General features: G+C 40.1%; 1 protein-coding gene and 1 long non-coding RNA gene across 2 annotated transcripts in view; one reads left to right on the top strand and one right to left on the bottom strand.

Annotated features, from left to right (window-relative positions):
* Positions 1-265: 265 nt before the first annotated feature.
* LOC120878141 overlaps positions 266-14,598 on the bottom strand; it is a 72,192-nt gene continuing 57,859 nt past the window's right edge. Inside the window, exons 3-4 of the long non-coding RNA XR_005724477.1 lie at positions 3,095-3,361; positions 266-1,479 (exon numbers count right to left, since the gene is read on the bottom strand). This is a non-coding gene — a long non-coding RNA (uncharacterized LOC120878141). The remainder of the gene's footprint in view (positions 1,480-3,094; positions 3,362-14,598) is intronic.
* LOC120878140 (peptidyl-prolyl cis-trans isomerase A-like) lies at positions 9,643-10,344 on the top strand. Its single transcript, XM_040260755.1, has one exon. The coding sequence runs from the start codon at positions 9,644-9,646 to the stop codon at positions 10,136-10,138; it is 495 nt and encodes a 164-aa protein (XP_040116689.1). The 5' UTR covers position 9,643; the 3' UTR covers positions 10,139-10,344.

The raw sequence follows: 14,598 nt of genomic DNA, 5'->3' as shown, positions 1-14,598 counted from the left end.
TTATCCGTGCTGTACCATGTATCATTACTTCATTCCTATTAATTGCTGAATAACATTACACATTTTATTTATCTATTCATTAGTAAATTATTATTTAGGTTTTTTTCTACTTTTTGGCTATTCCAAATAATACTGCAAAGAACATTCATGTACAAGCATAAGCTCTAGTGTGGACATATATTTTCATTTCTCTTCTGTATACCTAGAAGTGGAATTGTTTAATCATATGGTAATTCTATGTTTAACTATTTGACAAACCGCCAGACTGTTTTCCAAAGCAGCTGTACCATTTTTCATTCCCACGGCAGTACAGAAGGGTTCCAGTTTCTCTATACTCTTGTCAGTAGCTGGTTTTATTAATAACTGTCTTCTTCATTGTAACATTCTATCCCCTATTTTAAATCTTAAACAGACCTTTTGGATCTTTGGGTCTGGTAACTGAACCAGCTTCCTAGTTAGAGGAGCCCACTTACAAAAGGTAAAAGGCTGAACACACATATACCAATGACCAAGCAGGAGAGAAAAGGCCAATGTAAGGGCACCCAGTCCCTTCTGAGTATAAACACAAAGGAGGACTTCCCTGGTGGTCCAATGGTTAAAAATATGCCTGCCTATGCAGGGGTCACAGGTTCAATCCCTGGTCCAGGAAGATTCCACATGCGTCGGAGCAACTAGGCCTATCTGCCACAACTACCGAGCCTACACTCTAGAGCCTGCAAGAGCTGGCAACAAGAGAAGCCACCGCAGTGAGAAGCCCATGCACCCCAACTAGAGAGGAGCCCCTGCTTGCCCCAACTAGAGAAGGCCCATGCAGAGTAATGAGGACCCATCACAGCAATGAGGACTGAGCACAGCCAAAAAAAAAAAAACAAAAAACCCACCAAAAACCACAAGGCCTGGCACAGACACTGCTTCTAACTGAACTTATTCAAGGCATGGCAAGGGCAGGACATGCAGGCAAGAGATGAACAAAGGTTGAAACATCATTTGAAAATTAACTGGGTGGGGGAATATGGAGCCAAACTTATCTTCTCTCCTCCACTCTCACTTGGATTTTTCCACCAGACAGTACACATTGAGTACATATTTGGGAGTTCTTCTCTACCTTTAAAGTTATATGATTCCATGATTTTCTTCCTGAAGTACAATTTAAACTGAATGTACTATGTATCTCTTTTATAAACAGAAGCCTTTGTCTTAAGGCTCAGTTGAAATGCTTTTAATGTTTATTTAAAAACATTTTTCTTTTGATGATCCTGAATCTTGTTATAGTAACTTTAGCATTAGCATTAGTATTTCCTGGAAGTCACTAAAAGTTCCTGAAAGTTCACCCAAGAAAAAAAGGTGAATATGGTTAAAAGGTAAAAACTAAGAAGTGCATAGATTACTTATTTAGCTAGCAAGAGAACTGTGTTCTTTCATCCTTGAGAATCTTGCTTCCAATATAACGATCAATGATTTCCAATATAATGATCATATCTGAAAATACAGGGAAAAAATTATAAGGATGGAGGATTCAAAATAAGGAGGACTGATTCAAAATACAATATGAACCGGTCAAATTAGAAGATATTAGAGAGTGTTACACATGTTTTTTCTTACTTAATGTGGAAGGAAACCACAATGAATATGTGGCTAATAAGGCACCTTCTGGACCCTAATGTTACTGGTTCTTCAAGTCAACAGATATTTGTTGTGTATCTGCTATGAGACTGAAACTCTGCTAGCTTTGCCAAAATAAATAAGACAGAGTCTCCGCTGGCAAAAAGCAGCAGAGGGCTTGGCCTCTGCCACACAGATGCAAACACATTATTCAGCTGCAGTACCCTGGGACCATCCTACAGCTCTGACAGGAAAGACACAGTGGAAATTCTGAAGAAGGGTGGTTTACAGTAACCTCAGCTACAGTGAGAGGTGAACAGGATACGGATGGCAAAGGAGCAGGGGACATGCCAGTGAACTCAGCCTCATCAAGAACACGAAGGATCTCACGAAGCAGAGACAGGCAGAGGACATTTGTGAAAATACTAGTGGGAGAACAAATGTGTGGGGATTTATAAGGTGTAACCACATAAAACTGCCAATAGTCAATCACTTTCTGGTCTACAGACATAGTATCCTCATATGGTTTCAACTAACACAAAATAATCCCCACTGGTGTGTTGGGTGAATGTTTAGGAGAACTAGTTAGGGAAGTAGTTGGGGTCAGAGTAGAAAGGCCTTGAATTGCCTTCTAAGTTTCAACTTTGTCCCACATGTGATGGAGGCAGTCAATTCACAAAAAGAACTGAACAAATGGTTAATAAATGTATTTTTAAATATTTAAAGAATCTTGGATTTAAAAGAAAACTATGTATCATTTTCAGTACCACAAATTTTAAAAAGTTAATAATATTCAGTGCTAATAAGGTCTCAAGGAAAACAGGATGCTCCCACACACTGCTGTATGTGTAAACTGGAATAATATTTCTGGAAGGCAATCAGAATACCCTTTGACCAAGCATTTCACTCTTAGAACTTTATTTTAGAGAAACAGTCAAGGGTATTAACTGAAACAAGAAAAAAAGTTTTGCCATCAGGATATACTTAATGTCCAACAACAGCAAGTTGGTTAAATGAATCATGAACATTATACAACTACTTTAAATATGCAGAGGAACATGTGAGCATTCATGGAAATGCTCACAAAATTTCTATTATATGAAAAAATTTGGATATGAAATGTTATATGTATCAGACCTCTTAAGAGCTAGGTTAAGACTGACTAAATTAGAGTTTCAGAGCTGCTATTTAGCCATATGACCTTGAACACATAACCTGTCCTCTCTGCAGCTCAGTTTCATCATCTGTAAACTGGAAATAATACCAGTATATAATATACATAAAGCACTTTGAAATCTGCCTGGCACACAGTAAGCACTACCCAAAGCTAGTTATTGTTAATATCTAAGAGTCAGCTATTGTTAGTATCTAAGAGTTAGTTATTATTAACATCATTAGTGCTCATTGCCAGTAAATTAATTTAACTTTTAAACTAATTTAAGAAGTAAAGGTGGGAAGACAAACCACAGGGCAAGAACCACACCCAACCCACCCTGCAGAGCTGTTCCTGTGAAGTCATCACGGCAGCTGCCAAGCACTGACCCCATGGCTTGCACTGCCAAGTCTTCAGATGCCGGACACTGCACACTGCCCCAGAACAGCTGTCTCTGCTGCCACTGGAAACCGGATGCAGCTGCCATCACTCCTGTGCCCTGGCCAGAACGGATTCTGCGTCATCCCTGCTGCTTTGAGTCACCAGGTCCTGAATCAAAGCCTAGAGGATGCATCTGCTTGGCTGCACCAAGTCCTCAGTTCCCAGCTGTAAGGGAGATTGAGCAAAGGAGCATTAAGCATTTTATCATATAGAAAAGGCAGATTCTACTTTGTAAGTCAGCGGATTCAATACACTTAGCAAATTTTTATACTGGGAAACAAAAGAAAGCTGTAAACAATCCTTTCAGGGTTTGAAAAACACAGATATAACCTGAACATATATTTACAATATAGAAACAACTAAAAGGAAACACATATATATAATATATCTCAAAGTATTAATGACCATGTAGCTGATTTGAATTTTTTATTTTCTGACTCTGTAACTTTCCAAATCTTCTATGACATAGAAAAGACCTTTTTTCTTTTCAAGCAAGACTAGGCAATATTTGATCTCTATTTTTGAAAGAGAATTGAGTCTCAGATTTGGCCACGGGCTGGGAAGTGGGCAACCAGGTCAGGTGGCCACTGCCAGCCTAGAGCCGGACCTTGTTTATCGAAAAGCAGTCAATACAGCAGCACATCAGCTTGATTCAGAAGCATACTAGAAATGCATAGTCTCAGGCCTCATCCCTGATCTACTGAAAGCAAAGAAGAGGATGGTTAAAACGATATTCTAAAAGGATAAGCAGCAAGGCTTGACACCTGACAATGTGAAAAAAAAATAGTCACAAATGATTACAATACTTGGAAAGAGTTCCAAACTTGGAAGAATGCAGAGTCATTAACAGAAATGGGTTACTGGAATAGGAAAGAGTTTCAAAGGAAAAAGGTAAATGTGAGTTTAGATATAAGAGGTTTGAGAACTTGAAAGATGGCCAGATGGATGTAACCACCCTGAACAATGTAGAACTGGGAGCCAATAAGAAATGTCAAGATTGGGGACTTCCCTATGGTCCAGTGGCTAGGACTCTGAACTTCCAATGCAGGGGGCCCGGGTTCTATCCCTGGTCAGGGAACTAGATCCCACATGCTGCGACTAAAGATCCCGTGTGCCACAACTGGGACCCAGCACAGCCAAATAAATACACAAATTTAAAAAAGAAAAGAAAAGAAATGTCAAGATTGGACTTCCATATTTGAGAGCAATCTAAAAAAGGAGGTAACAGAAGCCATAAAAAATGGATAAGAGAATGCCAAGTGAGAGAAGAAATCCAAGCAAGATTCTTTGTTAATATCTGCATCTTGGAAATAGGAGAGGAACGGAAGTCAGAAAATGGATGGCCCAAATTAAGATCATCAGGAAATTACAGAGCCAAAGAAAACAAAGGACATCAGGATGGAGGGGACACATGTACACCTATGGCTGATTCATACTGACGTATGGCAAAAACCATCACAATACTATAAAGTAATTATCCTTCAATTAAAATAAATAAATATTTTTTTAAAAGAAAAAAAATGAGAAGGTTAAAAAAAAAAAAGAAAACAAAGGGCAGATGTTTCATTATAAGTAAATTCTTCTCTCCTTTCATGACAAATTAGGATGGTTTATACAGTTATACTTACATTAGACTTGACAGTGATAGATTAAAGGAGATCTTAATTCTTGAGATGTAGAATGTCCAAAATATTTGGAAAAGAACACTGATGCTTTGGATGTTATAGTCATAGGTCATATCATCAGGAGATATTCAAAGATTCTGTGTCATTTTAAAAAAGTTTTTAATGAAAATTTTGCAATTTTTCAAGTAAGTGTTGCAAATCAAGTAAGACCATGACTTATCTTTGTTTTATTTATCCATTCATTGAGCAAACATTTATTGAGCACTTACTAAGAGCCAGGCACTTTTCTGGGGTTTCGAGGATACAGCAGTTAAAGAAACAGGCAAAAAACCCTTTGCATTCCTGGGACTTAGAAGGAGGGGAAGATAGATAATAAACAAAAGAAATAAGTAAACATATTGTTATGTTATTCAGTAAAAACTGTTACAAAAGTAAGGAACATAGGAGTGGGGTGAGAACTGGAATTTTAAGAGATGACAAGGAAGTTGCCGCTAAGGTGAACAGACCTGAAGGAGGGGAGGAAACCACTCCTGTAGATACCTGAGGGAAGCATCTTTCAGGTCAAGGCTGAAGTGGATCTGGGGGTCAAGAAGGCCAGTGTGGCTGGACTGAGGGAGTGCAGGGGTGGGCAGGAAAAGAAGACTGAGGAATAAAGGCCATCGGATGTTTCTGAACATATAAGTGGCATTATTTGACTTGGATGTTAACAGAATCATTTGACTGCTATTTTATGAACAGATTGAAGCTGGAAAACCAGATAGGTGGCTATTGTGAATACCGAGGCAAGAATAACAGTGACTCAGACCAGCTACCTTTGATAGTTTTCTCTTTTCAGATAACTGCCTTTTCTGTTTTTCTTCTAGTATGATGCAAGAGGGTGGAGAGATTGTGTGCACAGAAGGGAAAGGAGTACAGAACTTCCAATTCTTCTAGTTATATAATTCCATATATTATATAGTTATAGCATATGGAATATAGTTACATAATTATAGTTATATAATAGTTACATATATATATATATATAAAAAAACATATAGTTATATAATTCCACCAGGGCTTCCCTGGTGGCTCAGTGGTAAAGAGTCCACCTGCCGTTGCAGGAGACATGGGTTCAACCCTGGTCTGGGAGGATTCCACGTGCCACAGAGCAACTAAGCCTGAGCGCAACAACTGTTGAGCCTGTGCTCTAGAGCCTGGGAGCCCCAACTATGGAGCCCATGTGCCACAGCTACTGAAATCTACGTGCTCTAGGGTCTGTGCTTCACAACAAGGGAGGCCACCACAATGAGAAGCGGTACATGGGCTGCAACTAGAGAGTGCCCCTGCTAGCTGCAATGAGAGAAAAACCAGAACACCAGTGAAGACCCAGCACACCCAAAAATAAATAATTAAATGTTAGTTTGTTAGAATAGGAAAAAGGAGTCCAAAATGGTGGTGGCTAAAAGACAAAGAAAGGGAAAAGTCCTCGAAAAACAGAGCAAAAGAAAATCCGCAGACCTGAGTAGGAATCTCAGGTGAAACACACATGCCCCCTTCCTGGCTAGGCCTAATTTGCATTGGGCAGGCTCAGCGGGGAGGAAACAAAACCTATAAAAAGAAGGAGCCAAGATGGTTTGAGGCCTCTCCTTTGGGGTCGGCCAGCCCTCACGCCTCCAGGGTGTACTGTTCTTTGCTTACTGAATAAAACTCTGAGCCATAACCGAGTTATAACACTGGTCTGCAGTTTCAGATCTTTGTTGCAGCAAGACAGAACCAAGGAAATTACATACTTTCCTGGCATTAAATAAATAAAAAAATTTTTAAAAATTATATATTTTCACATTTATCTTCAGCCACACAGAACAAAATGTATATACAATTTAAACATTTAAATTTAACTTAAACATGTAATATGTTTAAATAAGTAAATCTTTTAAATTATTACAATTTCAAGGAAATGTTTTTAAAAATAAAACTAAACCAAAAACCATTATCATCACTCTGTCAATAAATTTATATTTAGGCCAAGGTAATAATAACGCTGGGCATTATGCTGGGTATTAACAATGCAAAATGCTGGGCTGGATGAAGCACAAGCTGGAATCAAGATTGCGGAGGAAATATCAATAACCTCAGATTTGCAAATGATACCACCCAAAGCAAAAAGGAATTAAAGAGCCTCTTGATGAAAGTGAACAAAGAAACTGAGAAAGCTGGCTTAAAACTCAACATTCAAAAAACATCCAGTCCCATCACTTCATAGCAAATAGATGGGGAAACAATGGAAACAGTGACAGACTTGATTTTCTTGGGCTTCAAAATCACTGCAGATGGTGACAGTAGCCATGAAATTAAAAGAAATGCTTGCTCCTTGGAAGAAAAGCTATGATCAACCTAGACAGCATATTAAAAAGCAGAGACATTACTTTGCCAAGGTCCGCCTAGTCAAAGCTATGGTTTTTCCACTAGTCATGTATGGATGTAAGAGTTGGACCATAAAGAAAGTTGAGTGCTGAAGAATTGATTCTTTTGAACTGTGGTGTTGGAGAAGACTCTTGAATGTCCCGTGGACTGCAAGGAGATCCAACCAGTCCATCGTAAAGGAAATCAGTCCTGAATATTCACTAGAAGGACTGATGTTGAAGCTGAAGCTCCAATACTTTAGCCACCTGATGTGAAGAACTGACTCATTTGAAAAGACCCCGATGCTGGGAAAGATTGAAGGCAGAAGGAGAAGCAGATGGCAGAGGATGATATGGTTGGATGGTATCACTGACTCAATGGACATGAGATTGAGCAAACTTTGGGAATTGGTGATGGACAGGGAAGCCTCGTGTTCATAGGGTCGTACAGAGTTGGACACAACTGAGCAACTAAACTGAACTGAATAATAAAAGAACTTGACAATTTATTTTAAAGACATGAGAAATATTTTTGAAAAGTAGAGTCACTAAATAATGACTAGTTCTAAAAGGTGTCATTTTAAAGTTTCCACTCTGTAATGCTGTAATTAAAAGCAAAATCAAAGTGAGATCTAGATGTTAGGACCAAACTGAAGCCAGGACAGGCTCTAAGGGGCAGGCTAGGCCTGAGGTTTAGTCTCTAGGAAAGCTGAGGCACTGGGAACTCCCGCAGGCAGTGTAGCTTGACCAATCAAAAAAAATCCCCGTAGCCCCCCGCCCGCGCCAGACCTGAGCCAATCTGGATAGGGATGCGAGGTTAAAAGTCCCGCACGTGTGTACGGTTTAACCAATCAGCTATGCTGTTACAGGAACAAAGAACCGTCTGTATAAAAGTAGATGTGATTCAGAGCTCGGGGCTCTCCTCAAGACTCCACTGCGCTGGATGAGACTTGAGCCCTAGCTAGCAATAAACCCCTTCATGCTTTTGCATTGCTGTGGACGTCTTATTCTCTCAGTTTTGGGGACTCGGACTCTGGGCATAACACTAGAGAGTACACACAAAGACCTGGGTCACATCAGGACATGCAATTTGCCTCTTCTATGGATCTAAGCCCAAAGGCTTCATTTATTTGCTAAAGATTAAAAGGATAAAGTGATTTTTTCTTGCTTTAAAATAAAAAGGCAACTAAGTCAAGTTAAACACTGACTCAGAAGAGCTGTGGACACTTAGTATTATCCTAGATGTGTGGAGTGGTTATTGTTTACAAAGCACTTTGATTACCATTACCTCATTTGATCCTCACAATAGACCCATTAATAACATTGTTCTTAATTTGCAAATAAAGCAACCCGGACTAGGAGAGTTCAGAGGACTGGTCCAAGAGTATGCAACTAATTGGCAGTACTAGAGCTAGGATTCTTTACCATCTGAACCAAGAAAAAGAAACGCAAGAAGGCAAAGTGGTTATCTGAGGAGGCTTTACAAATAGTGGAAGAATGAAGAGAAGCAAAAAGCAAGAGAGAGAGAGAGAAAGGTACATTCAATTAAAATGCAAAGTTCCAAATAATAGCTAGAAGAGACAAGAAGGCCTTCTTCAATGAACAATGGTTAATAATAGAAGAACAACAAAAAAGCAAAAGACAAGAGATCTCTTCAGGAAAATTGGAACTATCAAGTGAGCATTTCACCCAAAGATGGACACAATAAAGGGTAAAAATGGTGCAGACCTAGTAGACACTGAAGAGATCAAGAAGAGATGGAAAGAATACACAGAAGAACTGTAGAAAAAAGATCTTCATGAATAGGATTACTACGATGGTGTGGTTAGTCTCCAAGAGCCAGACATTTTGAAGTGTGAAGTCAAGTGGGCCTTAAGAAGCACTGCTGTTAATAAAACTAGTGGGTGCAATGAAATTCCAGCAGAACTATTCAAATCCCTAAAGGATGGTGCCATCAAGGTTTTGCATTCATTATATCAGCAAATCTGGAAGACCCAGCAGGGCTGGAAAAGGTCAGTCCTCATTCTAGTTCTCAAGAAGGGCAGTGTGAAAGAATGTGCTAACTAACCATCAGACAATTGGACTGATCTCCCATGCTAGTAAGATCATGCTTAAAATTTTGTATGCTAGGCTTCAGCATTATATGAACCAAGAACTCCCAGATGTTCAAGCTGTGTTTCGAAAAGAAAGAGGAACTAGAGATCAAACTGCCAACATTTTCTGGATTACAGAGAAAGCAAGGGAATTTCAAAAAACATCTACCTCTGTTCCATCGACTACACTAAAGCCTTTGACTGCTTGGAGCATGACAAACTGGAAAATTCTTAGAGAGATGGGAATAGCAGACCATCTTGTCTCCTGAGCAACCTGGATGTGGGTCAAGAAGCAGCAGTCAGGCCTTGCAGATGCTGCCACCCCGGAGCCTCCCGTGCTGTCTAGACATGGTCAACCCCACAGTGCCCTTCGACATCGCTGTCGACGGTGAGCCCTTGGGCTGCGGCTCTTTCGAGCTGTTTGCAGACAAAGTTCCAGAGACAGCAGAAAACTTTCATTCTCTGAGCACTGGGGAGAAAGGATTTGGTTATAAAGGTTCCTGCTTTCACAGAATAATTCCGGGATTTATGTGCCAGGGTGGTGACTTCACACGCCATAATGGTACTGGTGGCAAGTCCATCTATGGCGAGAAGTTTGATGATGAGAATTTCATCCTGAAGCATACATGTCCTGGCATCCTGTCCATGGCAAATGCTGGCCCCAACACAAACGGTTCCCGGTTTTTCATCTGCACTGCCAAGACTGAGTGGTTGGATGGCAAGCATGTGGTCTTTGGCAAGGTGAAAGAGGGCATGAATAGTATGGAAGCCATGGAGCGCTTTGGGTCCAGGAATGGCAAGACAAGCAAGAAGATCACCATTGCTGACTGCAGACAAATCTAATAAATTTGACTTGTGTTTCACTTAACCACCAGACCAATCCTTCTGTAGCCCAGGAGAGCACCCCTTCACCCCATCTGCTCGAAATATCCTATAATCTTTATGCTCTCGCTATAGTTCTTTGGGTTCCATATTTTCCTTATCCCCCTCCAAGTTTAGCTGGATTGCAAAGTTAAATTTATGATTATGAAATAAAAACTAAACAATTAAAAAAAGAAGAAGAAGCAACAGTTAGAACCCTGTATGGAACAACTGATTGGTTCAAGATCGAGAAAGGAGTATTACAGGGCTATCTGCTGTCACCCTGTTTGTTTAACCTATATGCTGAGCACATCATGAGAAATGCTTGGCTGGGTGAGTTACAAGCTGGAATCAAGATAGGAGGGGGAAACATCAACAACCTCAGATATGCAGATGATATCACTCTAAATGGCAGAATGTGAAGAGGAACTAAAGAGCCTCTTGATGAGGGTGAAGGAGGAGAGTGAAAGAGCCAGTTTAAGACTAAATACTAAAAAAACTAAGATCACAGCATCTGCCCCCATTACTGCATGGCAAATAGAAGGGGAAAAGGTGGAAGCAGTGACATATTTCTTCTTCTTGGGCTCCAAAATCACTGTGGATGGTGACTGCAGGCATAAAATCAGAAGACAAATGCTTCTTGGCAGGAAATTGATGACAAACCTAGACAGTATGTTGAAAAGCAGAGACATTACTCTGCCAACAAAGGTTCATATAATCAAGGCTATAGTCTTCCAAATGGTCACATACAGCTGTGAGAGACAGACTGTACAGAAGGTAGAATGCCAAAGAATTGATGCCTTTGCACTGTGGTGCTGGAGAAGGCTTCTGAAAGTCCTTGGACAGCAAGGAGATAAAACCAGTCAAACTAATGGAGATCAACCCTGAATAGTCACTGGAAGGACTGATCCTGAAGCTCCATTATTTTGGTCTCTGTTGTACACAGAAGAGTTATTGGAAAAGTCCCTGATGCTGGAAAAGATCGAGGGCATCAGAGGATGAAGTGGCTGGACGGTACCACCAATGCAATGAACACGAACTTGGGCAAATTCTGGGAGATAGTGAGGGACAGGGAGACTGGCAAGCTGCAGTCCCTGCGGTTGCAAAGAGTTGGAAATGACTGGGTGACTGAACAACAACAGATCTGGGAACGGAACCCTCACTTCCTAGCTCTTTCTAATTCACCAACTTGTGTTTTTTCCGGATATAAAATTGGGAAAGAAAATGTTTTCCCTGTGCAAGAATCATCAGGTCAACAAAACCAAAGGTGCAGAGCAGTATCTATGGAGAAGTACCAGTTTGGGAATAATTGCCTTATGATAGATTCTATTGTGGGGACACAATTTGAGGTTAGAGAAGCCAAGGAACAGAGGTTTATTAAGTCAAACACTGGTTCTTTAATTATTCAGGGGCTGGTTTGCCATTTAGGCATAACTCAGTCTTCCCCCCACACCTACCCCCTTTTATAGCTGGCTTGCTCTCCTAGTCTGCTCTTTGGCACCTCCACCAGAGGGCAGGCAGAGCAGGAAGAAGAGCATTGGTAACCTGCTTATCAAAGAGTTGGAAGAAGAAAACTTAGACCACTACCTCAACTTAGAGTTTTGGAGTCTTTCTAGATTTCAGTTACGAATGGCAACTTTGCCACCACAGAATAAACAATGCAGCAAAATGATCAGAACTGGAGACTAGGATTGCGTTGCACGCAGTCGCTTCAGTCATGTCTGACTCTTTGCAACCCTATGGACTGTAGCTCACCAGGCTCCTTTGTCCATGGGACTCTCCAGGCAAGAATACTGGAGTGGGCTGCCGTGCCCTCCTCCAGGGGGTCTTGCTGATCCAAGGACTGAACCCATGGGTTTTATGTCTCCTACACTGGCAGGCAGATTCTACCACCTATATTTCTCTATATTTTCACTCTGATTTTTCTGAATGATCAAGATAAAGTGTTAAATCATTACAATTATAACAAAAAAATGTGGAGAGATAGACAGGCAATAAACAAGAATAGAAAATTCACAAAAGGAATTCAACTGGCAATGAATATCAGAAAATGTTCCATTCCACAGGCAATGAAAGAAATACACATTTAAAGTAAGAAACTGCCCCCTTTCTTGTCAAATTAATGAATATTAAATATTATAATTATGTGCAAGGGTATGGTGAGACAGGCATTTTCACATATGATTAGTAGAAATGAAAAGTTGGTACCATCTTTCTCGAGAGAAATCTAACCATACAGAGAGATTAATCTGACAGAAGAAAATCAGAGAAATTTCCTACTACTCAAGTTGGAACTAAAATCTGGTTCTTTTTCCTCTAATCAAGTGAGTCCTTACATGGACAATACAGAATCATGATACATGATTAAAAAAAAAAAAAAAAAGCAAGCTTTATGTCACCTCTAGCCCTTGGCTGACTCAGTGGGATGGAAAGATGAGAATCTCTACCCCGAGAGAAAGGTCTGTAACTGTCACCACTCCAGCAACAGAGGCAGAGCATCCTGACAGTGGAGAGAACTGGGAGCATCTGGATGTCTCTCAAGATCACAGGGGCTGCCTCAGACCCATAGGAGAGGAAAGCAGTGCTTTCTCTAGGTTTCAGAAGGTGTAACACATCATGCCGACCTGCATCCTATTGCACCAGGTTGCCCTGGAGAGACAGAGAGAGTCAGGGGGAGACTGATTTTTATGGCACTATCCAGCATCCGAGGTCTTATCAACAATGATCAAACTTGCAGTTGGACCACTCCTACACCTTCAAATTACATTGCAAAAAGACAGTTGTGGTCTCAAAGGTCACATACAACACTTGCCCCTAAATGTGAACTATTGTACCATAACAGAGTTCCTTGATCGTTTATAAATTAATACCTACTAGATTCATTTAATATAAGAGAGATCCTGATGGTGAATAGAAGAAGTCTCATTATAATACAAATCTGCTTGGAAGACCTAAGCCCCACAAAAAGAGATTTTCCTGAGTTCTAAGTATATATTCACTACAGTTTATAATATGGAGAAACTGAAAGCAGCTTAAATGTCTGATCAAGAGTGTGGTAGGTACCTATTAACTATTTTATAAAATGGAAAATGCTTCTGAAAAAGAAGTGAAGATGCCGAATACCGAGGTTCTAGTTGAGGGTAAGTGACTCTCTCCTGTCTTTCCCACTGAATGGAGACATAACATGGACAGAATAAATGACTGCTCTAAAATGAAATATAGTAGTCAGGTTGGAAAAGAAGATGAAAATGTGAAATCCTGCTAAATCAGCAGGGAGTTTCCTGTGTTTTGTTTTCTTTTTTGTCCCTTCTAGTATCTCCTAGTCTGGACTCAGGGAAGACTGAAACCAAAACTGGGACCTGGTCCTGGACAGAAAGACTCCAGAAGCCTCTAGTTCTGGCCCAAGAAAAAGAAAGAGGATCTCTAATGCTCAAAGAAGACAGAAGAAATCAACTAGTGTTTTAATTTTTTTTTCCATTTCTTTTTTTCCCATTTTAGACTCCAAGTAATCTAGGAGTATCAGTGGTGGCAGCTGTCACTGTGACAGAAGCAAGGGATAACAGTGCCTGAAACTCTGATAGAAAGGATGTTTATTGAGAAGAGAAACCAGTGTGGGGTTCCAGGGAGGGTAATCATATACCAGAATTCTAACTGTGGACATGACATTGGCAAATTGCCTGCGAGAAGATACCACGTGGATATGTCACAGGTAGCTAGAAATGTAAATCTAGACCTCAGAAAAGAGGTCTGGGGTAAAATGATAAGTTTGCGACTCATCTGCATTTAGAAGTTATTTAAAGCTAAATACTCTAGACATTTTCTCCTATCTGAACAACAGTTAATTACTGAGATTTTCTTGCAGCATTCTTTAGTATCTGCTTCACTGCCAAAGTGAAAAATAAGACCATTTATTACAATAAATAAAGATAAATCCATCTTTATCTAATAAAGATGGATTCTCTCCAACAACTGAAAAAAGGACATAGGATTTTATTTGGTCCCAAGATTTGGGGCCTGGCTCCTAACACAGCAGTGTTTAAGACTCTGCTTGCAACATCCCTAAAATAACTTTGAAAAACTTTATATTCTCTAATATCTTTTAAAATTTGCATATAAATTTTTTCATCAAATTTAAATAATGGCAAAAGATGCGATTTGGAGTATCATAACTATTGATATGTTTCCTTTAATTGACCATTTAAAAATTTTTTATTCAATTCTTTTTGTTTTGGCTGTGCTGGGTCTTTGTTGCTGCTCAGACTTTGTTCTCTACTTCCGGTGCACGAGCTTCTCAATCTGGTGGCTTCTCTTGGTGCAGATCACAGGCTCTAGGACACACAGGCTTCAGGAGTTGCAGCATGTGGGCTCAGTAGTCGCGGTTCCCCGGGTCTAGAGCACAGACTCAATAGCTATAGCACACAGGTTTGTTGCTTCTCGGCATG

The sequence above is a fragment of the Oryx dammah genome, unplaced genomic scaffold (genome assembly GCF_014754425.2).
Source record: "Oryx dammah isolate SB20612 unplaced genomic scaffold, SCBI_Odam_1.1 HiC_scaffold_18, whole genome shotgun sequence".
NCBI classification, from domain to species: Eukaryota; Metazoa; Chordata; class Mammalia; order Artiodactyla; family Bovidae; genus Oryx; species Oryx dammah.
The sequence above is the reverse complement of the archived record's forward strand: the minus strand, read 5'-3'. Positions and strand labels throughout refer to the sequence as shown.

Bases quoted from the DNA above. Each gene is read 5' to 3' on its own strand.
- LOC120878140 (XM_040260755.1), top strand. From the start codon at position 9,644: ATGGTCAACCCCACAGTGCCCTTCGACATCGCTGTCGACGGTGAGCCC.